Source organism: Rhineura floridana, chromosome 11, assembly GCF_030035675.1.
Source record: "Rhineura floridana isolate rRhiFlo1 chromosome 11, rRhiFlo1.hap2, whole genome shotgun sequence".
NCBI classification, from domain to species: Eukaryota; Metazoa; Chordata; class Lepidosauria; order Squamata; family Rhineuridae; genus Rhineura; species Rhineura floridana.
The window spans coordinates 57,126,685-57,152,967 of NC_084490.1; the positions used below are offsets into that span (position 1 = coordinate 57,126,685).

The following is a 26,283-nucleotide window of genomic DNA, read 5'->3' on the forward strand; positions in this document are numbered from 1 at the left end:
AGATCACACCCTTCCCAGTTTAGGCCAGGATGAATGTTAGGCAGTGGGGTGGGCAGCAGGCCAACAGAACTGTAGTCCTGTTCCCCCCCCCCCGATCAGATGCAAATATGCAAGGACACTTTGAGGGCACCTAGACAAGAGGGATGGATCTACGCCCAGACGAAGCTGCTGCTGTGGTAAGAAAGGTGCCAGATAAAGCAAGGACAGATCCAACTAGATCTCTGAAAAACATGCCAGATCAGCCTGCTCATCCAGGTTCAAGTCCTGGATTTCTGAGATCTTACCATTGGCTGACATGACATTCAACAGTATTTTAAGACCTGTGGAGATGTCACTAGGATGCCCATGGTGATGCCGGTTGGGAGAGGAACGAGAAAGCAGAACAGGTTGAAGGTGTCCAATTTCCCTCCTCCTGCAATTGTCTATTCCCCTCCCACCACTATTGAAAGTCAGTGATGGTGTAGTGGTTACAGTGTTGGACTAGGATCTCGGAGGATCTCAAATCTCCACCCAGCCACGAGGCTCACTAGGTGACCTTGGGCCAGTCACTGACTCTCAGCCTAACCCACCTCACAGGGTTAAGAGGATTAAATGAGGAGGGGAATCCCCATGTATGCCACCCTGAGCTCCTTGGAGCAAAGGTGGGATATAAATGCAATTAATAATAAAGAATAATTATTATTATGTCTCCCTCCGCTTAGTCTTTTTTCCTCTTTGGTGAGACCATGGCCTGGTAGGATTCAACAGACTGCAAGAAAAGGGCTTGGCAGTCTTCCTGAAGGATGGGGAGCTGCATGTGCTTTGGCCTCACTGACCTACTTCGGTAGTTATAAAAGCGGAAGACATTTGCAAACCCCTGTCTTCTACCACACAGTCACCTCTAGTGTGGTATACTGGTTAGAGTGCTGGACTAGGGCTGGAAAGACCCAGGTTCAAATTCCACTCAGCCATAAAGCTGACTGGGGGACCTTGGGTCAGTTCCTACATCTCAGCCTAACCTACTTCACAGGGTTGTTGTGAGAATAAATTTGCAGGGGGAAGGGAGAAGATGCATGCTGCCTTGAGATCCTTGGAGGAAAGCAAGGGTATAAATGAAATAAATTTTGGTCTGAGTAGCTGCAGATGACCTGCAAAACAGAAGCGCACATTTTTTTCCTTCCTTGCCAGGCTCAGGGCACCATCCATGATGTGTGTTCTCTAAGGCAGGAGTTCTCAAACTGCGGTTCCCGGACACCAGTGGTCCACAAGCCTCATTCATGTGGTTCATGGCATATCCAAATTAAATATATTGATTTCTAATTATATCTTTATTGCTTCTCTTATTTCTTAGATTGTATTTTATTGTATTGACTTCAAATTGTAACACAAAATACAATCTAATAAAAGAAGCAATTAAAATACCATTAAAAATCATACAGCATCTAGCGCAGTGAATTACCATTGCTATAACAAGCAGAAAAATGATTTAGTGGTTCACCAAAACCCTCAGCAATTTCCAAGTGGTTCGAAGGGGGAAAGGTTTGGAAACCAGCTGATCTAAGCCATCAGTGTCAGGTGGGCCTGGGTTAATGCTCCCCAAAACATTGCTCTTGGTGACAACCACGCATGTCGAATTAATAGTGTGCAAACAGCATGAGTGTGATTCTGCCATTCTTTTTATTCTGTTTTTCTGAGATTCCTCCCTCCCTTCTGGGTGAAATGCAAACATTAGGGAACTGGGGTCATCCTAATGCCAAGACAAAAAGGGCAACATAGCAGGAAAATCCACAAATCAAAGCATCACATAATAAAGGCAAGAGTTCACACATCAGAGAAAAGAGGTGCCATTGTGGCAGGGAGCCTCTCTTTCTTTCCTGAGCAACAAGAACACAGACCCCACCGTTCCTCTTGGGCTGTTCATACCCACTGGATTAGGCTCACAATGATACCCGTTCCATGTTTATACTTAAGTGGTCTTTGCTCATCAGTTTCCCTCTCCTTGCAGTGATACGTAATTCAAAAGTTTCTCCTTCTCAGTGTTTTTTTCTTGGTGGAGTTTAGCAACCACTTGCACTGAAATTGATTAAGAAACTTTCTTGGCCTCAGGAAAACAGAGCTACACTCAGGCTTCCTCTCCCTCCTTCCACCCTCCCTCCTCCTCAAAGACAGCGACTGCACACTGTCCAACTGGGACATATGCAATGACTTCCACTTCTCCCCCACCCTTGCTGGGCTTTTGGAAATGAATCTCCAGGGCTTCACGCATCAACTCTTCATCCAGGACGTCTGGAATCCCTGACAGCAGGACAGTCTGAGCACATACTGAAGAACGGAACTGGGGTTGGGAGAAAAGAAAGGAGGCTGATGAATGATGCCCAAACTCCAAGAGTCATGGGGGCCTAAAATGCAAACCCAAGCAGCAGTAGTAGCTGCTACTGCTAAAATATTAAGAAGATCCAGGATCCCAACGTGCAGCTGATTTTGGACAGTGTCCTCTGCTGCTGCACAGTTAGGTTTCCTGAAGTCAGCAGTGCCGTCAGGGCAGACATCCAGGGTCCCACTGGGCAGGAGGGCCCCCAATCTGGCTTACCATATTTGAAAGTGAGTGAAGCAATACATATGTCTTGGTGTCCCCCCTTCCTCTCACCTGCAGCTCTGCAATTTCCCCACCTAAGTGGCGTGACAGCTTCACCTTATGAGTCTCTTTTCCAATGGGCACTTGAAACTGACCTCTTTGAATAAGCCGCTCAGCCACTAGAAGAGGGGAGAGGCGAAGGATAGTGCTTTAAATCTATGACTCAATATCCTCCCAGGGTGTGTGCAAGTATTTGATCTTTGGCTGCTTTTAAAGACTGCAGTTCTAGGAATCCAACATGCTGGAATGTTTGGGGAGTATATTACTTTCCTAGCATTCTTCCCAATGAAGGTTGTGGTTTATGGGGTGGGTGGGGGGAGGAACAGAAAAGCTCATTCACAGGAAAATTAAACTACAATCCTACTTAACCCTGGCTGACAAGTGAATGACAGTTCAAACAAAAATGTGATTTAAAAAAATCCTAAGAAATCAAGATGAACTGGAGATGATCTAAGAAAGGGCAACTAAAATGATCACCTCCCTTGCAACAAAAATATTCACTGATTGGACTTTGATAGCTTTCTAAGAGGAAGGCCAAGTGGGATTGTGAGAGAAGGTCATGAAATCGTAAGTGGCATAGGAAAAACAACTGGGAAAGATCAATTCCCAATATACAAGAATTTACAATTGCCTGCTGAAATTCAGGTGAACAAAATGAAACGTCCCTTCACGTTACACATAGTTAGCCTATGGAACAATGCTACAGGATAAAGCAATGGCCACAGTACAAATGGTTGGGGGGAAAGGGTCTGATAAACATATGGAGGATCAGCCTTTTGGCAGTATCTAGCCTTGAAAGCTGAAAGTGCAGCCTCCCCATCCAGAAACAAACACTGGATGATGGCTGTTGTTATTCCCAGCATGCCTTCCTACACTTCCCTGGGAGCATCTCAAGAGAAGAGCACTGAACTAGTTGGACCACTGACAAATTCAGAGTGCCACAAAACTGGGATCCCCTAATCTGGTGGAAGAAACTTCCTCCCCATCTACTCAGCATGAGTGTGGAACAGCCACCTTCCCCATACCTCCATCCTCCACAAACGTCAGCACCACGTGGCCAGAACCATTCAGCCACTCCACATGCTCCACCTCACCGCCCATGTTCTGCCGTTTGCTGAAAAAGATCTGCAGCTTGTCAAGTAGCTGCTCCTCAAGCACAGAGTGGGCAAACAACCCAGACAGCAGGACCTGGCGGGGACTGTGCTCCAGGGAGATCTGGGGGGGGGTGTGAGAGAGAGAGGAAGAAGCCTTAGGGAAGATGAACTGGATGGCCACATCATAGCACAGCTGAGGGAAAAAAGATCCATCTGCATTGGTGGGGAAAGAAAAGTATGTGGGTTTGTATGTGGACTATCTTCCTCTACTCCCCAATCCACCTCTTTTGCAGAAGGATAGTCAATATTTCAGCAGCTTGGGCTCCAGAACCATCCTAGTTGCACAGATTTCAGCTTAACTGAATGCACTGCAGGAGTGCAGAAAACCTGCAGGATTTGGTACTGAGCACAGAATTAATCTTCCTGGGAATCTTAGCTTTCATTTTTTTAAAAAGGGAGCAAATTTCTAGCTGTTATGGCTACAGATATGCTTGAAACTGGGCAATGTGTGCTGATATCTCAGAAGTCAGGAACGAAGCAGGATTATATTTCCAATAATTAGTGATAGGCTTCAGTGCCTCTTATATCTCAACCCTCTCTCCGTGATTACGTTATGGAGAGTAAATGATGAAAAGTGAACGTTCAAAATCTAGCTATGCAAAATAAGAAAAAAACATGCAAAATTGTTTGATTTATACAGGTTGCAGAATTTAGCTTTTTCGTCATTCCAGGTGAAGGAATGTTGGTAGCTGCAGCTTTTCAAACTTCTGCATCAGTACCACGTGATAAAATGCACCTGCCAAAATTCTCTTGTCTGTCTAATTACCAAAGAGGAACACCAACATGAAAAGATTAGCTCATCCTTGTTTTAGCACAAAACCAGAACAGTCAAAACAAGGCTTGAAGCAAGAACTCAAAATATCTAGAAATTTGACTTCATCTTCAGGTCTCCGGAGGTCTAGCTGCTCAAAAATTCATGCCGGCCCCTGAAAATCTGATGGTGACAACTTCCTTCGAAAATATGTATTTTTCTCTCTTAGTCCCTGAGACTACAGCACAGAGTTCCATCTTGCTGTTTCCTGTCCACATGAAGTATGCCACTAAAGCCCAGCTTAAATTTCCCTTTATCTCCTGGGCGGAGCAACAGGGACATAAACTGTAAAGAGAGACAGCATGCAGAATGAGAGAATCAGACTCAAAAAGGTTCTAGGGTGGTGGGGGAGGAACCTTTCTTCTATTGAGGGCAGCAATCCCTCATGGGTAAACTTGTCAGGGGCTGTATACTGCTTGGGCGGGGGCAGAAGCCAGCAGTGGATAGGGATAGAGCCAAAACCGCGTGGGGCTGACCTCTTTTCTCTGTCTTTCTGCAACATCATTCTTTGCCTTTTTGCCACCCCTCCCCCCCTTACCACCCACAACAAATTAGGCCAAGGGCCGCATGAAGTTAGATTGAGGGCCGCAGATTGCCCACCCATTTTCTCAGCACTACTGAGTTGACCTGCTTGTCCTCTGTCTGCGTACAGGCAGGAACATGTGCCCTCTATGCTTCAGTTACCCGGTTACCTGTAGGTTCCCCCCCCCCGGCAGAGCAAACAGCAGCTTTTCTGGGGAGGGGAAGTCATTGCAAAAACAGCACCGGGGGAGGAAGATTTATTCCTTCAGCATTGCAGTCCTGCATCAAATACCCCTCCAGCTGCTTTCAAATTTCAACCCCCCCCAAAAAACGGAGAGTTGTTCATAGATCTCCCACTGCTGTGTCCTAGATTGACCGTTTAACTTTGCGGCTGCAGAGATAAGTGCCCTTCACATGTGAATCATATAACAGGGCTCTGCCACAGAAACCACACAGCTCATCACCCCTGCCCCTGAGACCCACGCCTATCCTTTCTAAGTGAGCTGGAATGCAGGGTTCCAGCTTTTGTGGAAGGCTTCTGCCCATAGGCTTTCCTCTGCAGACATCTATACCCAACACAAGGACATTGAGGATGGGGCCAACAAGCAGTTGCATAACCTTGGGGTCAGTGTGTGGCCCTGCAAGCCCTTTCCACACAATGATGGTCATTCACACATGTGGTAAGTGGCTGAGAAAATCTCAGAAATCAGAGCCAGGGAAAGCTGACCAGGATTTATCCAGGCCTAGGAGCGAGACTTCAGCACAGCAAAAATGAACAAAATAAAGAAATAAATGCCAAACTAGGTTTTCCAGTTACAAGGTTGATGCAGAATCTGAATTTTGTTTCAGTGCTTTTTTCTGTTTCAGACACTTCCAATTACCAACAGTTACCCCCAAACAGACATGTTGCTCAAAGGTGAAGGATGCAGAATGTACCTCCAAGGATGAGGGCAAGAGCAATGCCATTGGCTCCGCCTCCACATGCACATAGCTGCATTCATCCACTTGAACTTGATGCTGTCCCATTGTGATGATCCGGCTGGCAACTGACAGGGAGAATGGAAAAAAGAGATCAATCCTAGCAATCCCCTTCCATCCCCCTACTTTCCTGCCAGTTCAGCATCCAGAATTAAGTTTCCATCCTCCTGTAAGATGAAAATGTGTCACTTCTCGAAGGAGTTGGATAATGGTTGTAGAATCTTTATCCATCGAGGCCATGCAGAATTGGATGAAGAAACATTTGGCTGGATTAGCATGGGAAATGAAAGAATTGCAGCTGGATGATATCTTTAGGTCCCTTTCTGAAACAGAAGTGCTAGTCCTACCACTAGAGATAAAAGGGGCTGGGATTTTATATAGGATTCCTGCTGCAGGCAAGGGACTGGTTTAGATCACCCCTAAAGACCCCATTCTCTTCCCTTTGAATAATTAAGCTAAACATTGGTGGTGGTGGTGGTAATGCTGTATGCTGTATCCTGCTGTGGAATCATGTACCTCCCTGACCTCATGCACTATCCCTCTCATCTGATATTCTAATTTTCTATGCGTAGAATTTTTTGTATGAATTATTCATTCATGAGAGTCTGAAGTGGTCCAGCTGAGATTCAGATTTATTACCACCTTACAAAATAAAAGACAGAGGAGGGTGGAGTGGAAGAGAGCCTTCAAGTTTGCCCATATAACATAGCCATTGCCCTGGAATTTGTGATCTCCAATTCCACATACCGGGGGGGGGGCAAGAGCAGGGCATGAGGGGTGCTGACAATCAGTTCTAGGGGTCCCCTCCTCTGTTTAAATCCCAGACCTCAGATCCAATATACCTGCTACTGGTCCTTAGTTCTAGAGCAGGGATAGCCAAAGTGGTGCCCTCCAAATGCTGTTGGATTCCAGCTCCCATCAGCTCCAGCCAACAATCAGGGATAATGGGAGGTGAAGCCCAGGAACATCTGGAGGGTGCCACGTTGGCTACTCCACAGCATCCCTAATTTGCACAGTGTTTCTTTAGTTTTATTGTGTAGTGTCTTTACATCCAACCAGTGAGGTAGCCCCTTGTTAATTTTAATCTTAACAGGCCCATTCTAGCCATGCTACAGCAGTTCCAACTTTTTTTTCCCAGCCTGCGAAGTCTCTTAAGATTCTCGTAGCACGTACTGTAATGCAAAGCCAAACCATGGCTAAGCACGAATGAGTGAAAAAAATGAAGGAAAAATCACAGCTGCTTCCCTACTCCCCTGCTCCTGCTCCGGCTGCGCTACATGGGGCCAAGTCATGGTTTGAACTTAGCATTCCATCCCTGGGTTCATGGAGTTGTCTCACTCCAAATAAACCGCAAGCTGTAGTCAAGCTTTGTTCTATGGCTTACCAACTCAGTTTTTCTGGAGGAGACAAACCATGAGGCTTGGCTCGAACATAACAGTAAGCTAGACCTGGCTTTACCCTGGGGAACACAGCAGCAGTGAAGCAGCTGTGATTTTCATTCCGAGTTCCTGCATGTTCACTGGTTGACATTTAGCCACCATGGTTTGGCTTAGCGTTCCATGTGACCTGAGCCTGTGTGTTCCCATTTATGTCTTTGCTCCCAATTATGATTCACAGCTGAGGGCCACCACTGCGATAGCTATCAGAGATCAGAATTTCAGTCAGGAACGGCTCCTCCTACCCTCAGGGCTCTCAAAAGTGATGAGAGCTGATCCTCCAGGCACAGGGTACCAAATCTGTGGCTGAACTGTCAACATATCAGGCAATGCCTCCCCCTTCTCTTCCACATGGCCTTTAAACACCATAACCCGCTCAGGTAAGTTGGCTGGCACCTGGAGAGTTAGGGGAGGGAAGGAAGAGAAAAAGATTTATTGATAAGAGTATTGGTTTTTCCTACAAGGTCTCATACCCCACCCTCCAGATCAAATTCCCAAGCTTAATTTAATTCAGGACTCAGCCACCAGACAGTTTAAGGTCAGAGCTTAGCGTGGAATATACAAAATGTTAGGGAAAGACAGAGTGCTTCTGTGCACGTGCAGAGTGTTTCTGCCTCGCCAGCGAAAACCACTACCAGCCTCCACAGTTGGTTTGTAGAGCAGAAAAGATCAACTGACAGATGAGCTGAAGCCCCAACACACTTCAGTTTAGAAATCAAGCCATGCCTGGAACTCTCCAGTCAGAAACCCCAAGAGGAATTCTGATTCAGATTCAATAGCTCCTGAAGAGACAGGCACAACCTTGTATATGTGGATCCAGATAAAAACAGATTCTTTCTAAGGCCACATGCTCCCCAGCACCTTGTGGAGCTCTTCCTGGATAATTTGGAGCCTTTCCAGCTGCTCCAGTTCCTTTTCCAGAACTTGTTTCTCTTGCAACAATTGGCGGTTTTCCTCCATGCTCAACTCAAGTGCTTTCTGCAAGAGAAAGAAGGCAAGTCACCAGCAGCAAACAAGAGGGACCCTGCCACTGCAGACAGCCTATGTGGAGTGAAGGGGAACCTGTGGCATACAGGCTATAGTGGGACTCCCATTTCCATCAGCCTCAGCCAGCATGGCCAATGGTCAGGGAGGATGTGAGTTGTGGTCCAGCAACATCTGGAAGGTACCAGGTTCCCCACTCCTGCTCGAGGACCTCCCTCCCTCAGGATCCCAGACCTGTGTAAGTCTTTGCCAATGTACCAGTCTAGACACCCGCCACCTCAACTAACAGAAAGAGAATCCCTGATAGTATTGCAAACTATCAGAACAGGTAAGGCTTAGCTGGGGCTCATCTGTGCTACAGCTTCAAACATGGGAGCTTAGCCTGGGAGATCTAAGAATGAATGACAGAACACAGGGAGAGAAGCTCAGATTTGGGAGGCAGGACATGCATTCAAGCAAAATAAAAAAAAAATTAAATTCATTTAGCAACCTCTTTTGCCATCAGACAACCAAATGTCTCTAAGAAGAGTCCTTGCACAGAGACCTTGCTGCTGAGCCCAAGGGCTTTGTTTCCACCCCAGAAAATATGTTTCAAGACAGGACTGCGTGACTTTTAATCTTCCAACATTCTGTTTAAATCTGCTGCTTTATTGTTGATTCTTGCATTTTAATAGTTTACTAATACTATAAGCTGCCCAGAAAAATCATTTTGGGGGGGCTTATAAGTATGGCAAACAAATACTTATGTATCACATAGTTACACAGTCTGCAATCAGGCTGTGCATGTGCTAGGGGAGTGGTCCCCAAACTCCCCCCCCCCAGGACTGCTTGAAAATGGCTGAGGGTCTTGGCGGACCACTTCATGATTTTTCTGCCTGTTACAACAATTGTAATGCGCTGTGCTAGATGCTGCATGGTTTTTAATTCTATTTTTATTGCTTCCTTTATTTCTTAGATTGTACTTTATTGTATTACAATTTGCATTCCATAAACTTCAAACTGTAATACAATAAAATAAAAGAAGCAATAAAATACAAGTAAAAATCGGTATCAGTATTTTATGCCGACATGCCACAGACCGCCTGAATGAAACTGGTGCTCCGTGGACCACCGTTTGGCAACCCCTGTGAGAGGGTGCAAGAGTTTAGCTTTCTGAATATTTCAGCTTTAAATTTCCTTAAATCAAGTGTTTTGCCCACATGGCTGCAAGACAAGGCTGAACGTACCTGCGCCTGGAGAAATATCAGAAAGCGGGGGCAAAGTACTGAGGAGGATTTGTAGTGGTCACAACACTTCCCTTCTAACCTTTCACAGTGAATTGCAGAAGCAAGATAAAAGGAGGCAAAATAAGAAAACAGATGCTTATGTTTGACCAGAATGGTTGCAGAATTGAACATCTGTTGATGCAGAATTGGGGTTACCTTGATTAAGGTTTTAAAAAAAAGAAGCAAGGATAGGGAGCCTGTGGTTCCCCCAGTTGTTGTTGTTGAACTCCAACTCCCATTCAACCCAGCCAGCATGTCCACAGGGATGATGGGAATTATAGTCTAACAACAGCTAGAGGCCTACAGGTGCCCCACCCCCGCTTTCAAGATACGCAGCCACAGTTTTAAAAGTACCATACCTGGAAAGCTACTTTCTGGGACTGGGTGTCTTCTTCAAGCTCCTGGAGTCTGTGACATAGAAGCTCAGTTTCTCTTTCAAGTCTGAAAGCGTACTCCTCACTGTCCTTTCTGCCTGCCTCCAATGACAACTGGTCACTCTCCAATGCTTTGCACATATGCTGGAGGTGACAAGATGAGATGTGAAGATCCAGGAGGGAAAAAAATCAAAGGGGTTGTTCCCCCCATGAAGATCCAAAGGAAAATTTGGAAACTGAGAATATTCAAACATGCCAATAGCCCTTAATATTGTATGAAACAATTTCTGTCCAAATAATACATTTTCTTTTTTTTACTACAAGATTTGTAGTTTCTGTTTTTTCTTACTTACCTTTCTTACTATATCTTACTTGGATATAACTATTTAGGTAGCATAGGGTGCTGTTGCCTTTATAGTACTGGGTATATGTTCACAATTTTACTTACACATACTTCTGAGACTGCAATCCTATGCATGCTTATTTGGGAGTCTCACTAAACAGAGTGGGCTTCGCTTTTGAGTAAACATGCAGAGAATTGCTCTGAAACTTTCATAAATATTCCACAAATAAATAAAATTTTATATGCTAACTAAGGCTGCAATCTGATATATCCTAACCTTGAACCCAATGGGGCTTACTTCTGAGAAGATATGTATTGGATTACAGCCTAAGTTCTACCTATTGTATTTTATCTTGTTAAAGCTGTAAAATAAGTTTAGGTTTGGTAAGAAATTATTGCATATATTTCAGTCTCCAGAAAAAATTCATACACACCCAAAACACATCCATGGGAAAATATTTTTTCCTCATGGCCTCAAAAGTTCCAGAGATTTTACATTTCTATTGCGGAGACAACCACAGGCCCTTTCCCATAGCTTAATTTGAGCCAGAATTCATTAGAACTGAAAGCCCAAAGAACCTGGGCAGGAATAGCAGGAATCAACTGTGGGACATACAAAGTGGCCCAGGGCGTGTTCAGAGTGCACCTCAGTGACTAGTGAGCAACCAAAACCAGGTTTAAGGGATTATGGGAGAGTGCTGCAAGGAAAAACTGAGCCTCTAAAACATCTTGCTTTAGACATTAGAGGCAATCCTTCTTCCCAAGGAGAAGTACCTGATACTTTGTCATCTCTTTCAAGGTTTGTTCTGCCGCTATTGTCTCCCAAGATTTGTTCGCCAAGACGCTCATACTGGACAGATCAAGGGCAGCCTCCTGCAGAGCAGAGCAAAAGGAAATTCACAGTCCAGGAGCGTGGAGGTGAGCAGGAAGGAGCCCAGGATAAGGGGGTCTTGCTACACCTGGGGGGTGTTGATAGATCTTAAGAAAACTTAGGGGTGGGGAGGAGAACAGGACTAACCTCTGACCACTTGTGTATATCAATGTGTTACAATATATGCACATTTTAAAAAGTGTCATTTTGCTAGCATTTTGCCCAGTAACTAAAAGTGTGGCAACCTCATGAAATTTTCTCATTGTGAATATTATGGGGAAATCCCGCCCCCATATGGCCACTTTGGGACAAAGGAAGACCAAACTCTCCCCTCAAAAGCAACCCAAACAGATGGTCTGGTTGCTTTTAAGGGAAAGGGAAGACTGAACCGAAGAGCAGCTGTGCTGGATCCAACCAAAGGCCCATCTAGTCCAGCATCCTTTTCTCACAGTGGTCAACCAGATACCCAGGGGAAACCTGCAAGGAGGACATGAGCACAACAGCACTTTCTCCAGCAACTGGGATTCAGAGGTATACTACCTCTGACGCTGGAGGTAAACATAGCCATCATGGCTAGAAGCCACTGATAGCCTTATCCTCCATGAAACTGACCTTCCACTGATGGCAGCAAGAAGTGCCCACGCATGTTGCAACCCTCAATACTTTTCCATGCACATGGGAGGGGGTCTATGATTCGATAACACTATTTCCTACCCTGCTCTCCACCTCATTTGGGCTCCCAATATGGCTACACTCACAGCACCATTTTACTAATTTATGTGTAACACAGAGCATGCATAGAAAAAACATAAAGATATTAGGGAGATGCAACTGGATGAATACAACAAAAGAGATTAGATTAAAAAAAATAAAAATAAAAAACCCAGACCATCTTTCTGTTAATAAATAAGTATACAAGTGGTACAGTTACACAGAACTCTTGATCACATATTGACTGTTTTGAATCAGAGGTGCTGAGGCTCCAGCCTGCCTGGAAGTAGCATCACCTGACTTGGAAGCTCAGCTCCCATCACAGGTGTAAGAACTGGTACATACTCTATATGTGCTCAAAGGTACTCATCTGTGCCATTATTTCATAACTTTGAGGGCTGAATCAAGAGCTTGGATACTGAGTTCCAGGGATGAGGTCTAGAGAGACTAAGCCTTTTCAGGAGCAATGGAAAAATTGTTAAGTCAGTTTGCATTCTCCAACAGACCTTGATCTGATTCAAAGATATCACTTTGCCTACTTTGTAATAGTGACAGGTGCCTTGACTCCAACGCTAGGTGATGAAACCGCATGCTTGAATCAGGCGGCATAGAGATTTCTCATATCACTCTGAATGCAGAATCAAATCATATGTCTAACAGAGAGACATCCAGTGACAATGTGAGTGGATCTATTCTCCAAAGATTATAGGGCAACAATGGCTAAACTGAAGACAAGGGGATCAGAAAGGGATTGCAGAAACACACAGAGGTGACCAAAAGAAGCTAAATGGGCCACAGCCTGCTCAGGAGCACCTGATGGGATTCATTCTATGACAAGCTAAGCAGGCAGCAACAGCATTACCTCCTATTAGTATTAAGAAAAGGTTCACTGTTAGGAACAGATGGCCTGTGTGCTGAACAGGAAAGTTAAGCACGTGTATAAGTTCTGCATCAGAGCAACAAAACCATGGCACTAACACCTCTTCTCCTAAGTAGCAGACAACATAACCTCCCAACTCCCAATGAAATTGATGAGCAACAAATTCAAGACGTAATTTTTCTTCTGCTTCACATAACGTAACATTCACCTATGAAATGTGCTATCGCAAAATGTGGAAATGGCTACTGGTTTAGATTGCTTGGAGAAGGAACTGTTCAACCTCCTGGAGGAAGATATGTCTCAACCTCCAAGTTTAGCATGCAAATTGCTGAGGGGCATCAGCAACTGCAGGAGATGGCAATTGCCTTTGTGTTTCACATGCAGAAGGGCATGTGAATCCCCAGCAGGGCTGAAAAAGATCCGTCAGAAAGTGTGGTGAGCCACTGCCAGACAGTATAAGACAATACTGAGCTAGATGAACCGAGGGTCAGTGCAAGACAGCTGCCTATGTTGCTATAGCCAGCTGATAAGACTTCCTGGAAATATCTGACTGGCAATTATGTGAAACGGGCTGCACACACACACTATACTTTTAAAGCACATTTGCCCCCCAATCCCAAAGAATCCTGCGAATTGTAGTTTACCCCTCATAGAGCTACAGTTCCCAGCGTTCTAAAGATGTGTTTGACTAGAACTCCAACATCCACTAAGTGGCGCCTGCTGCAAAAGGCCTACATTTAAAATTAAAGAATTAAGAGCCCAGGGATTTGTTTTGAATACCAGAACAGAACTGAGCTCACAGGCTATCCACACAAAAATCCAGTCCTGCTTGCATCAAGTTTTCTTCATTTGAGCAGGGCAATATAGGAGGGCTGTTTTATTGCTTGACAACAGGGAGCCAGAAATTCTTGCCAGTCTATTGCAAATATCGCAGAGATCCACTTTGTGACCATCCATGTTCTAGAGCCACCCTCCCTCCAGCTGCCACACAGAGACAGTCTCCTATTTACCTATCAGCTGCCTGCTTACCTGGTCTGAATTCATTATGCGGACACACCTGGAAGAGAAAATGGAAGGGCTGCATTTACAATGCAACTGATACAAAATGAAGGTAACTCAACTGTCATATGGGGAGGGGGATCTATTATACATAGATAGTATGCAAATATGTTTCTGGTTTGCATAATTTCTTCTGTTTCATGTAGCCATAAGGAAGGATAAAGAGCTTATGCGGGCCACTAAAACCCAACTCATGTTCACTAATCAGTCCCAACCTGTGGGTCCCCAGATGTTGCTGGACTACAACTCCCATCAGCCCCAGCCAGCATGGCCAATGAGGAACTGTAGTCCAGCAACTTCTGGGGACCTATAGGTTGGGAAAGATTGCTCCGCTGTACCACCACATGCCTCATTTTCATTTCACCAGGTACTGTCCCCACATGGTCAAGTCTCTCTTCCTAGCCACAGTGGCTAGAAACTTGGCCTGCATACATACCAAACATTTAAAGCACATCCTCACGCTGCTCAGCGAGAGAATCCTGGGAACTGGTTGCCCCTCACAGTGCTATAATTCCCAGAACTAAGTTCCCAAGATTCTTTCGGGGGAGCGGAAGAATGTGCTTTAAATGTATGGTGCGGAAGCAACCGTGCTTTAAGAAAAATCGAGATTCCCAAGTTATTGAACTTACAATGCTCAGTATCAAATTCCGGGTTTCAGATACAAACGCTGACTCGCTGAACACCTCCACCACCACACTTGCTTCCTGACCTCGCCCTTGTTTCTGTCGAGAGGCGGAGCGCTCAGCGCGCACAACACAAACATAAACAAAATTTGGGGGACAGAAGCAGATGAGCCCTACACGCAACGCAAGGCAATAGACGCTAACCAAAAGGCTCAAGCAATCGCGAGCGGGCCAAAAACATTTTTCCTTTCCCCTGCTCGCTTCATCTCTTGGGAATCTCCACTATGCAAGGGGCAAGTAGGTAAGTTGGCAACTGCTAGCTATGTCCTCCTCCTGACATAAAACAGGGGCACCTCTGTTCCAAATTCCTTTGGAGAGCGCATGGGAAGGTTATAGCAGCAACTCCCTTAAGATCAGAAACCGGTCGTGACTGGGAGAATGTTTCTCCATGAAAAACAGCCATAGTTTTTATAGGCTCGCGATCCTTTGCACTGGGTTGTCGGGCAAATTGTCAACTCGTTTCGGGAAAGGAGTTAGTCGGCGCATTCCCTCCGCCTCTAGGCAAGCTCACCTCTTGGACTTCCAGCAGCTGCTCCCCTTGATTCGTTTGGCTTTCACTTTCGATTCCCACTTGATGACCTCTCCCCTCAGCCCCGCCCCCAAATCAAGCCCCGCCCCGGGGCTTCTTTCTTTGCCCGTTCCGCGGTGCGAGGGGTGCAGCAGCTGTGAGGTACCTGGTCCACGTGCTTCCGTTTTATCAGATATTTCCAACAGGGCATCCTCCTGTTTCAGAGATCTTAAATGTTGGAATCATGGAGAGCCTTGCGCTTAAACTTTCCCTCTTCCTGAGCTCAGTGAAGTTTCAAGGAAGCTTCGAGTTTTTCTCGACATCCCTGCTGTAACAGAAGGGCTCTAGTGGTATTTTCAATATCACAGCTTAACGTCAAGCCATGTGGAGAAAGCCCCCCTAGTTATAGATTTAGGTAGAAAAGCATACCTAATTTTTTTAGGGGTTACACAGATATGAGCTCTTTCCCCCCTCTAAAGTAGGGGAACTGTACTCTGCTGAGGCATAGAGGCACGCAGCTAGCAGCTCAGTAAGGTTGCCAGGCTCAGGGCCCGAGACTGATCCTGTATCTTTAGGAGAAGAGAAAGTCAGCCAAGTGCAGGTGTTCTTCCAAGGCTGTAACGGGAAAAACCACAAGGTGGGATTCTCCCTTCCCCCTGTACAACTTTTAAAGATACAGAAGACCTCTTGGTTGCCAGGCCTGGCCTCCAAGAGGTCTTCTGTATCTTTAAAAGTTGTGCAGTGGGGAGAATTCCATCTTGTGGTTTCCCATTACAGTGTTGCAAGAACACCTGCACTTGGCTGACTTTTTCTGCTAAAGATACAGGATCAGTCTTAGGCCCTGAACCTGGCAGCCCTACAGTTCAGAAGAACAGCTCAACAGAGGAAAACAGCAAAGAACAGCTTCTTTCAAGTACTTCCTTTTGTTCCAAGTTTTTGTGCCAAGCACAGCTCCCCAATTTAAAGGTAGGAAGGACCTATGAAGACATAGTGGCGATAATAGGAGGGAGGGCAAACTAAGACCCACATACACATGGAAGCATTCCCCTCCTCTCCCCTTTCCTGTCTTGCCAAACACAGCATCCAGTAAGCTCTCTGTTCTACTCTGGCTGGGAGGAAAAAGCCCAGAACATTAAGTGGGGTCTTTACACACACACTCTACAAAATCCAAACAAATTTACTTGTGCTCACACTTAGCTTCCTTGCAATAAGCAAGCAGAGTTTCTGGTTTGAGTTGGTCCCAACAGAAAAGCAATGGAAAGCAGATAAAAAGTGTTTTATGGGATATGCTTTTTCAAGATACTGTAGGAAACATTTCCAAGATTGACAGAATTCTTCTTCCAGCTCTCCTTGTGGAACATTAAGTAGCAGCATATGGTAAGCAGCCATCTATGTGCATATGCACAACAAAAAACCTTTAAATGCACTCAAGCCCTGATCATCTGCCATTGCAGCCCCTGCAGCTAGCACTTGCCTTCATGTAACCTCAGCCATGTGGCAACAATAGGGTTATGTGCCCCTACCCTGTGCCCTCAGACCCACAACGGAGCCTTTCTCAACATATGAACAAAGGGGAGAAGTCTGCTAACGCATACATGCTGTCTCTGAGGTGGAACCCTGAGCACTCACCATTCCACCTCATAGGATGGCCTATGGACATTCGGCAGTCTTCCATCCACTCACATTAGCAATGGTGGGGATGGCATGCTGATGTGGAGAGGAGACACAGATCCTGTCTCCTCATGCAATTGAGACTGTGCAGAGACAATTTAACAGAGCCTGAGCTAAATGCATTTCCTATACTTTTTGTATGCTCTTTCCACATTCTGGGACCCTGAAAAGTGATGGTATAATTAAACCGTCATTCAAGTTAAAGTTCCTTTGTGGGGAGTAGTACTTTATTCTTTCAGGCAGCTGCCTAAAAATCCCTCTCCTCGGCAGTGATGTCTACCTAAATGCTACCATACTCATGTCCTGCTTCTGGGCTCCTCTTAGGCATCTGATTGGCCACTGTGAGAACAGAATGCTGGACTAGATAGGCCTTTAGTCTGATCAACAGGGTCTTCTTATGATGCCTACAAGATACATGGGATACCTTCAAGTATCCCATGATATTCATTTCACTACTCTCTTTCCTCCATTCCCCAAATAAATCCACCAGAGAGGAAGTATACAATACAGTTTCAGAAAAATGGGTTTTTCAAAAACATTTATTGGTGCAACTACATGCAATTCAGAATCTGAGCTTCTGGAAAAACCACTTGTTCTTGCCTGTTTTGTATCTGAAAGAGAATAATGATTTCTCGTTAGTTTCACAACGCATGAAGTAAACACCAGCCCAACAGGACATCCATTGCATCAGACATGATACCCATCTCCCCCACCCCAAGTATGAGAGAGTTGTCATAACCGAAACCACCAGCCCCCTTCACATTGCAATCTAGGGTGCAACGGACTAGATCAGTTCTCAAACTCTCCACTGCCAGGGGCCTCTTAAGACAGCTAAAAATTACTGAGGCCCACCAGTCACAAAATGGTGGTGCAGGGCAGAGCCAGGCAATAGATAGAAGAGTTTGGCATAATCGGCTGGCAATTGCTGACATCACATTCTACCAATATCTAATCCATCTCTGGAAATTGATAAACCCTTTGTCACCGTTTCCCTTTTGGGGAGGAGTTCCATAGCTCTGGTTTCTTTAAGCAAAGTACAGACATTAGTTCTGGAGGTACTGTGACTCAGCCTCTGTTTTAGGCAGAATTTGCTGATCCTGAGGCTCTAAGTGGAAAAGTCTCTTTTCTTGTCTATTTTTTGCTTCCCATTCCCCATCCCCCCCCCATGACTCCCAAAAGACTTTTACCCATTTCCTGTAATTTCCTTCTCCTATTCTCCTTTCATATTCAGCTTGGATCTCATCCCTCCCTCAACAGTGTTTTTTTCATCCCTTCTCCCTGGTCCTTTCACATTATTTTATTCTTTCTATAACAGCGTTCCTCTCTTCCTTTGTATTCTCAGTTTAGTTTTTTAATTCTTTTATATCACTGGTTGTAACAACAATTTGTTCTCTGTATACTTTTACATACCTCTGTGTGTTTTTAATGTATTTGTCATGGCCTTTGGCTAGTACAATAAATTGAATTGAATATTAACCTTTTATCTACTTTCCTTCAACACCTCCTTTGGCTCTTACCCCTCAGAGGAAGAACTTCCCTCCCCCTGCCATACTTCTATCACCCGGACACCTTTGTGTGGCATACAGGGAATGGCATTGGCCCAACGAGGCAGCTATGACATGGGTAGAGGGCAGGGCAAGCAAGTGAGGAGGCACTGGGTAGGCTGTGGTTCTGAGTCCCATCTGAAAGTGGCCCATGGCCTATGATTTGAGAAGCAACAGACTAGATGTTGGGCTTAGGATGTGGGAAACCCAACTTCACAGGTTAACACACTCTCTATGCTCACTTGGATAATGATTTGGCCACACCTCAAACCACTGGAGCAGATGCATTTTCCTCAAGACTCACCTTTCCTCAAATTTCACTTTGGCCTCTCGCCGTGCTTTACGTTTCAGAGCAGGGTCCCTAAATATATCCTTGTTGACAACAGTTTTGTCCAGGGGAATATCAACAGAATACCTAGGCAAAAGACACAATAGGTTAAGACAAGCAACAAATATGGACACACTTCTGCTCTGTTGCTTGGCCTCCCTAGATGTCCACACCTGTTACTGAAATCTGAAGACAGGGATCCAGAAAAGCTGATGCTCTCTTTACTGAATGGACAGAGTCAGCTCTCCACTTTCCTTTCCTCCCACTTATCAAGCTCCTCACTCACCTGGTTGGCATCAAGTGGTTGTAATTGTAGACTTTCACAAAGGACTTGATCTTGGACCGTTTGGCAATCTTTTTCTTGCCCATGCTGGCTGTCACTTTGCGTGGATAGCGATCAATGCCAGCCACCAGGGCATGGCTATATGGGCGATCCGAGGTGCCATCATCAATATTCTGTAATAAGAGGTTAATTAGAAGGATGAGGCACCACAGCTAGGATGGAACCACACCCTTTAACTAAGGTACTGGAGGCTATTCAAGTGCACATTAACAAGCAAATGCAGCCAGAAGAAATAATAATTGCTACAAGTGGGACTTCAACAGAAAGTTGCAGTGCATTTTCCTTGTCATTCCCTCCAAGCAACGCATTTCATTTCTCAATCCATCAGTTTTCCTTTTTTATTTTCCAACTGGGACCCAATATGGTTATGAGCAAGGTCAGTCCTCGTTAAGGTGTTTTTTGGAGGTGTACCCGCAAATATGTTTTTGGACTTCTGCAAAAAATTATTCCCACACATTCCAATACCTCCCCTCACTTTCCTGTCTTTGCTACATCTCTACAATCAGCATCTGAGTGCGGTATTAGAGGAAGGGGTTTCTTAGGGAAGGGAGAGGATCCATGCTTCATTCATGCTAATCACCAAAAGGGTATTCACACTAATATTCTGATCATTACAAATATCAATAATTTTTTCGTATTCTAGACCATCAAAACAAGTAACAGAAACCAGTAAAGCAATTGGCACCAGCCACTCGTTTCTGTCCATTCTCAAGCACAATCCAAGTTGCTGATATTTACCCATAAAGCCCTGAACATGTTGGGAACAGGACTTTTAATAGCATTGTCTTTTCACACATGAACCTACCCAGGAGTTATGATCGACCTCTGAGGCCCTGCTTCCAGGCCTCCCTATCTTCTGAAATGAAACAGGTAGCAAAAGATTCTCAGTCATTGGAAGTTGACCCAATGCCCTCATTGTTTTTTTATTTGCTGCTGGCTGAAAACCCTTGTATATGCAAAGGATTTTACATGTTTTTGTATGGAGATGTGGTTTTATGCTGCCATTTTTATGCTGCCCTGCTGTTTTTGTGGCTTGTGATCTTTGTAAGCTACTGCAAGAGCCAAATGTTTTCCACTAGTTTGGACTCATGAATACACAGCAAATTACTACCACATCTAAATTAGCAAACATACTAGTCTTGAGATTAGATATTCTTCCTCCAACATCTGCCAGAGATGTCTGTCTCTCTGCACCTAAACTACCTTTTCCTTAAAGTCCAATCTTCTCACTTGAAATAGAGAAAATTTATAGAATTAATTCCAGATATGTGACAATAGAAAAACTCTCAAGAGATGTGCTAGTGCATTTCGTAAAAAAGAGGAATAGAGATATGACTTTACAACAATATTTCAGCAACACATTCAGAATTGATGGCAAGGAAATATTTGTGATGAAGGAAATTCCCATCAGACTCTTACTATATGACTATGACAGCAAGATTATTATGGGTGCAAGGATGGAAGTTGGAAGATGGAATTAATACTGATAATGGAAAAATGGCTATTGAAAATACTGGTCCTAGTAGACTTGATGAGATGGATTAATTGACATGTTTATTTGAAGAAAAATCGAGGGATATATTTCTCAAGGAGTGGAAACCTCTCTTTGACTTTTTGCGGAAAGAATAAAGTGATGTTAATGAGATTTGATGATTAATTAAGATAACTACTGGAGGAAAGTGATTTTGTAATATATTAAGAGACAGGTTTGTCATATATCATAGACCTATAACTGATCTGCGACAAATCGGAAGTCAACATTTTATTTTATTGTTTAATTTGTTTCTTTTTTGTTTTGTTTTGTTTTGTTTGAAAATTTGAATAAAATTAATGATAAAAAAAAATAAAGTCCAATCTTCTCACCTTAACAATAACAGCTTTGCGTCCAGAGTAACGTCCAGCGAGTACAAGAACCACTTTTCCAGGTTTCATAAACTTGCCCATTTCTGAAGAGGAAACACAATGTAAAAAACACATGAAAATGGAAATGAACTGCCTTCAAGTCGATTCCGACTTATAGTGACCCTATGAATAGGGTTTTCATGGTAAATGGTATTCAGAGGTGGCTTTACCATTGCCTTCCTCTGAGGCTGAGAGGCAGTAACTGACCCAAGGTCACCCAGTGAGCTTCATGGTTGTGTGGGGATTCACACATTCATATATCCCAGTACCTGAAAATCTAACATTTCCTCAAAACTCAGCTCACCTACAGCTGGGTATTGACTTAAGTAAGATTTTCTCTGGGGTGGTGGAAGCCAAGGACTCAAAGAGCTAACCAATATTTTCTAACTTAGCCATACAGAGAACATAGGAAGCTATATTATACTTAATCAGACCATTGGTCCATCTAGTAATGTCTACACTGACTGGCAGTGGCTCTTCAAAGTTTCAGGACTGCATCTCTCCCAGCCCTATCTGGAAATGCTGGGGATTAAAACCTGGAACCTTCTGGTGTAAGGCAGATACTTCACCACTGAACTACAGCCCTTCGACACACTTTGATTACCCACAATATAGCTCTATATATAGGCCCTATCACCATACATCAATTGCATCCAACAAAATCATAGGAAGAAGAAAAAACCAAGAGAAAGCTGCACAAGACTTCCGTAGGTGCGTATTTCTATGACACTCATACATAACAGTAAGAATCATCCCCTCCCCCGCCAAAAAAACCCCGTTTTATTTGAAAAGAGACCGGGTAATTTCAGCGTTTTGCTTCCCGTCCACCTGACAGCTGGTAACCCCTTCCCATGACAACTTTTGAAAGAGAAAGGCCATCAATATCCAGATACTGTATACAGATTAGGATTCTCCCCCCTTTTAGTGCAGGCAGAAACACGTCCAAGAAAAATGGGCACCACCAAAGCGAAGCCTTCCACCATCTCACAAAGCCGCCCTCGAGAAGCCCAAGAGCCCATCCCAGCAAAGTCGAGTTAGACCTACCGCCCGACGACCCCAGGAACCCAGCCTTCCAGTCAGCCTAAAAGGATTACGACCGATTGTATCAAATCCCCCTTCCCTTAAACTTACTGAAGCTGGAGCGCCGATGGTAACTACACCGGAAGAGGAAAGATAGGTCACTTCCTCCAACCTTTCACGCCGCTCGGCGGCTTAGGCTGCGCGTGCGTGGTACGGAATTTAACGATTAAAAAAATACAGACTTATAAGATGTAGACTCACACAAGAGCATCTAACTTCCATACTCCTTTAGGCCTCTTTTTTCTACCACAGCCCGCGAATGAGACCCATCGATAGAAAATATAAGAGAGGCTGAGAGTTGCTCTATGATTGGGCGTCGTACACCAAACGCGTTGGTTCCGACTCTTTTACGGTTGTTCGTGTTTTTTAACATTGGTTGGGGGTTGTTGAGGTTTTTGTTCAATCGTGCTTTACAGTAGATCCCTTCGGACTATGCTATTTGATTGGACAAGGGATTCAGACATTGAAATATGAGGGGAAGAAAATAAAATACTTTTGCACAGGCCGGGGGGGGAGGGAAATCCCCAGGGCCCGGATCTCTGGAGGGCCTGGGCTATGAAAAAACAAGCAATACATTACAAAATAAATTTTGGTATCTCAACAGATCAGAGGTGGCTATGATGTCTGTGGCTAAATCTCAGCCTATCCAAGTCTTCTTGGATAACTTTTACAGAGAGTGGGGCAGGGGGAGTGTGACCTCACTTCTGCTTCTCGATCTCTTGGTGGCTTTTGCTATAATTGACCATGGTATCCTCCTGGCCGGCTCCGTGGAATGGGAATTAGGGGCACAATGTTATAGTGGTTCCAGTCCTATCTACAGGACTGACTGCAAACAGTAGCATTGGGAGATTGTAGTTTGGCCCATTGGCAGTTGTGCTGTGGGGTGCCGCAGGGCACTTCTTATCCCTAATGCTATTTAATATCTATATGAAGCCACAGGTAGCATTCATTAGGAGTCTGGGGGCAAGGGGCCATCAATATGCTGGTGACACTCTGCTCTATCTCCGTAACATCTGAATCAGGAGAGGCCTGCAGGCCCTGGAGCAGTGCCTTGATGCAGTAGTGGGATGGATGAAGGAAAATGAGTTGAGCTGGAATCCTGGCAAGATGGAGGCATTGTGGGTGAGTGGTTCCCATGTCTGAAAAATTGGTCAACTGCCTGCTCAGAATGGGGTTGCACTCCCCCTGAGAGAGCAGGTATGCAGCCTGGGGGCATTTCTTGATCCAGCTCTGTCACCAGGTAGTCTCAGTGGCTAGAAATACATTTTATCAACTGTGTCTGATAAGACAACTATGACCATTCCTGGACAGGAAGAGTCTGGCCACAGTAGGCACTGATAACTTCAAGACAGGATTACTGCAATGCACTGTATATGGGTTCCCTTGCATTTGACCTGGAAACTGCAGTTAGTGCAAAATGCTGCAGCCAGATTGCTGACAGGAGTGACACACTGTCACATATAACACCTCTGTTCAGGGATCTGCACTGGTTGCAGCTTTGTTACCGGTAGGATTGCCAGGCTTCAGGGCCTGAGACTGATCCTGTATCTTTAAGAGAAGAGAAAGTCAGCCAAGTGCAGGTGTTCTTGCAACACTGTAATGGGAAAAGCCACAAGGTGGAATTCTCCCTTCCCCCTGTACAACTTTTAAAGATACAGAAGACTTCTTGGTTCCCATTCCAGTGTTGCAAGAACACCTGCACTTGGCTGACTTTCTCTTCTCCTAAACATACAGGATCAGTCTCAGGCCTTGAACCTGGCAACCCTAGTTACCGGGCCAAGTGCAAGGTGTTACCACCAGAGCTTGAAAGTAATTAGTTACAAAAAACAAATTACTTGTAATTTATTGCTTTTTTGAGGAACGAGTGGGTAATTCCTTTACATTTTGATTGTAATAGAACGAGGAGTAATTTTATTACTTTTGAGGAGTAATTGTAATGTTTCAAGCATTACTTTTGGGCATTCCTTGGAGGGGAGCAGGGGAAGTATTCTGCTCCTCTGATTTGTGGATTAAAATCATGTGCCTCAAACTCAGCCTCTGTGCTCTTCCCTCCTGCTCTGTGGGTGAGTAGGAGGTGACGGAGGAGGAGGTGAAGAGCAAGGTGGGGTGGAGTGCAGAAAACAATTGTTTAAAAAAATGGATGGTGGTGAAGAATGGAGTGGAGCCGGAGAGCAAAAACATGGATAAAGGAGAAAGAGGCAGCAGCAGAATGGAGATAAAGAACTGCAGAGGTGAAAGATGACAACATACGTGTGTGTGTGAATACTGTGTTTGCACTTGGCACACAACGCGGCCTCCACCGCTCTCCCTGGTTACTTTGCAGCATTTGCAATGGTTAAACTTTTTTGCATCTCGGGAAAATGTTTGCTTGGGTGGGTGTCCCATAGTTGGTGGCATGGCAGGGTCTGGAAGGTGGTTGAGTGAGAGAGATTATGCTGGCTGGCTGAGTGTGTGTGTATGTGTGTGTGGGGGGTTGCACTTGGTTTGATGCACAAAGATGTGTGTGGTGGCCTCTGCCTCCCTCCCTTACCAGCAGAAAGACCACCACTGCTATTTTATAGATAAAAAGAATTGTTCTACTATCTGCGCGTGTGTTCGTTTTTAATGATGTTTTAGGTGACTTCGTGTACAGCAGCCAAGGCCAGCACTTTGTAGGCACTCTAGTTTAAAGTAGCTTAAACTGTAATTGTAGTGATTACTTTTGAGTAATGGTAAAGTAATCAATTCCTTTCAGAACAATTGTAACTGTAATGGTAATTTATTCCTTTTGGGGGGGGTATGTAATTGTAATTTATTCCTTTTTAAAAGTAATCTTCCAAGCTCTGGTTACTACTGGTGTACAAAACCCTTAACGGCTTAGGACTAGTTTACTTGCAGGACCACCTTACCCCATATATGCCTCTTGAGCACTTTAATCTGCAAGGTGCCATATAATACTTGTTCGGCACTTGTAAGAAATTGTTTTTTTAGTGTGGCATTACTGAATCTTTGGAACTCCCTGCCTAATGAAGCAGGCACCTTTGCTGTCTTCTTTTTAGCATCTGCTTAAATCTTTTTTTGTTTAGGCAAGTCTATCCAGACACGTAGATGCTGATGTGTTTTTATCTTTTTAGTCTTTTGCTGTTTTGTTTTAATTACAAATGTTTTTAATTACTCATTTTTAACTGTTTTATCAATTTTTTGTAAACAGCTTAGAGGCTTTACAATCCAGCAGTATATAAATTTTGTTAAACAAAATACATTTTTAAAAAGCACCAACATTAATATGATTCAGACATGGCAAAGCACAACATACCTTGAGTTCCGCAGTTTAGTAGTTTCTACTAGCTAAGTAGTTTAGCAATGCAGTGGTACGAAAAATGTGAAGTTTATTTTCGCTTTGTGAACAGTGTTATTTCTAATAAAATATTAACTATCCTGTGCTGATAAATTTCTTTCATTTATTTTTAGTCTTTTTCACCCTAAGTTACACCTAAGTCACTTAAAAACTTGTTTAAATAAAGTAGTAACATTTGGTTTGTAGGAAGATTTAGGGAGGGGGGCCTGTTCATGCATCTTGACCTAGGCCCAGTGCCAGCTCTCAGTGGCCCTGCTTTTGTATGCAGACAATGCTGTCCTTTACTCTATTGCAGCGTTTCCCAACCTTTAGGTCCCCAAATGTTGTTGGGCTATAATTCCCATCATTCTTGACCATTGGCCATGCTGGCTGGTGCTGATAGGAATTGTAGTCCAACATCTGTGGGCCAAAAGGTTGGGAAAAGCTGTATTGCATGCAGACCTTTCAGTTCCTAATTTATTATACCTTTATAGATTTAATGATCTGTCAGATTACAACATTAATAATAATATAATAATAATAAAATTTTATTTATGAGTCGCCTATCTGGCCGAACCAACGGTCACTCTAGGCGACGTACACTGATACAATAAAATACAATATAAAACCAGAAAACCACATTCAATAATTAAACTAAACAGCATTAAAAACTAACCCATCCCAGAAATCCCATAGGCCTGCCTGAACAGCCAGGTCTTCAGGGCCCGGCGGAAACCTATCAGGGAGGGGGCATGATGAAGATCGAAAGGAAGGGAATTCCAGAGGGCGGGGGCCACAATTGAAAATGCCCTCTCTCTGGTCCGCACCAGCCTAGCTGTTTTAACTGGTGGGACCGAGAGAAGGTCTTGCGTGGCTGATCTTGTCGGGCGGCATAATTGGTGATGT

General features: G+C 44.3%; 2 protein-coding genes across 4 annotated transcripts; both read right to left on the minus strand.

The window, feature by feature from the left end:
• Positions 1-1,637: 1,637 nt before the first annotated feature.
• Positions 1,638-15,395, minus strand: IFI35 (interferon induced protein 35). Of its 2 annotated transcripts, none has more exons than XM_061590923.1 (10): positions 15,197-15,395; positions 13,973-14,000; positions 11,256-11,354; positions 10,124-10,282; positions 8,377-8,493; positions 7,761-7,911; positions 6,038-6,147; positions 3,640-3,829; positions 2,627-2,733; positions 1,638-2,314 (listed from the first exon to the last, which is right to left on the minus strand). In XM_061590923.1, the coding sequence occupies exons 2-10, from the start codon at positions 13,985-13,987 to the stop codon at positions 2,102-2,104; spliced, it is 1,161 nt and encodes a 386-aa protein (XP_061446907.1). In that variant the 5' UTR covers positions 13,988-14,000; positions 15,197-15,395; the 3' UTR covers positions 1,638-2,101. The 2 variants fall into 2 exon arrangements, with proteins under 2 accessions (XP_061446907.1, XP_061446906.1); XM_061590922.1 differs by lacking the exon at positions 15,197-15,395 and adding an exon at positions 14,632-15,069.
• Positions 15,396-17,385: 1,990 nt separating this feature from the next.
• On the minus strand, positions 17,386-22,219 carry RPL27 (ribosomal protein L27). Of its 2 annotated transcripts, none has more exons than XM_061590411.1 (5): positions 22,113-22,219; positions 20,943-21,025; positions 19,023-19,192; positions 18,713-18,823; positions 17,386-17,475 (listed from the first exon to the last, which is right to left on the minus strand). In XM_061590411.1, the coding sequence occupies exons 2-5, from the start codon at positions 21,021-21,023 to the stop codon at positions 17,427-17,429; spliced, it is 411 nt and encodes a 136-aa protein (XP_061446395.1). In that variant the 5' UTR covers positions 21,024-21,025; positions 22,113-22,219; the 3' UTR covers positions 17,386-17,426. The 2 variants fall into 2 exon arrangements, with proteins under 2 accessions (XP_061446395.1, XP_061446396.1); XM_061590412.1 differs by lacking the exon at positions 22,113-22,219 and adding an exon at positions 22,026-22,103.
• Positions 22,220-26,283: the final 4,064 nt, after the last annotated feature.

Excerpts from the sequence above, each read along its gene's own strand:
- IFI35 (XM_061590923.1), bottom strand. Across the intron at positions 10,283-11,255 it reads AAGAGATGACAAAGTATCAG|CATATGTGCAAAGCATTGGA; the intron begins GTACTTCTCCTT and ends TGTCACCTCCAG. Across the intron at positions 7,912-8,376 it reads TCCAGGAAGAGCTCCACAAG|GTGCCAGCCAACTTACCTGA; the intron begins GTGCTGGGGAGC and ends CTAACTCTCCAG.
- RPL27 (XM_061590411.1), bottom strand. The coding sequence starts at position 21,023 with ATGGGCAAGTTTATGAAACCTGGAAAAGTGGTTCTTGTACTCGCTGGA. Across the intron at positions 19,193-20,942 it reads GCAAAGCTGTTATTGTTAAG|AATATTGATGATGGCACCTC; the intron begins GTGAGAAGATTG and ends CTCTTATTACAG. Across the intron at positions 18,824-19,022 it reads AACCACTTGATGCCAACCAG|GTATTCTGTTGATATTCCCC; the intron begins GTGAGTGAGGAG and ends TCTTTTGCCTAG.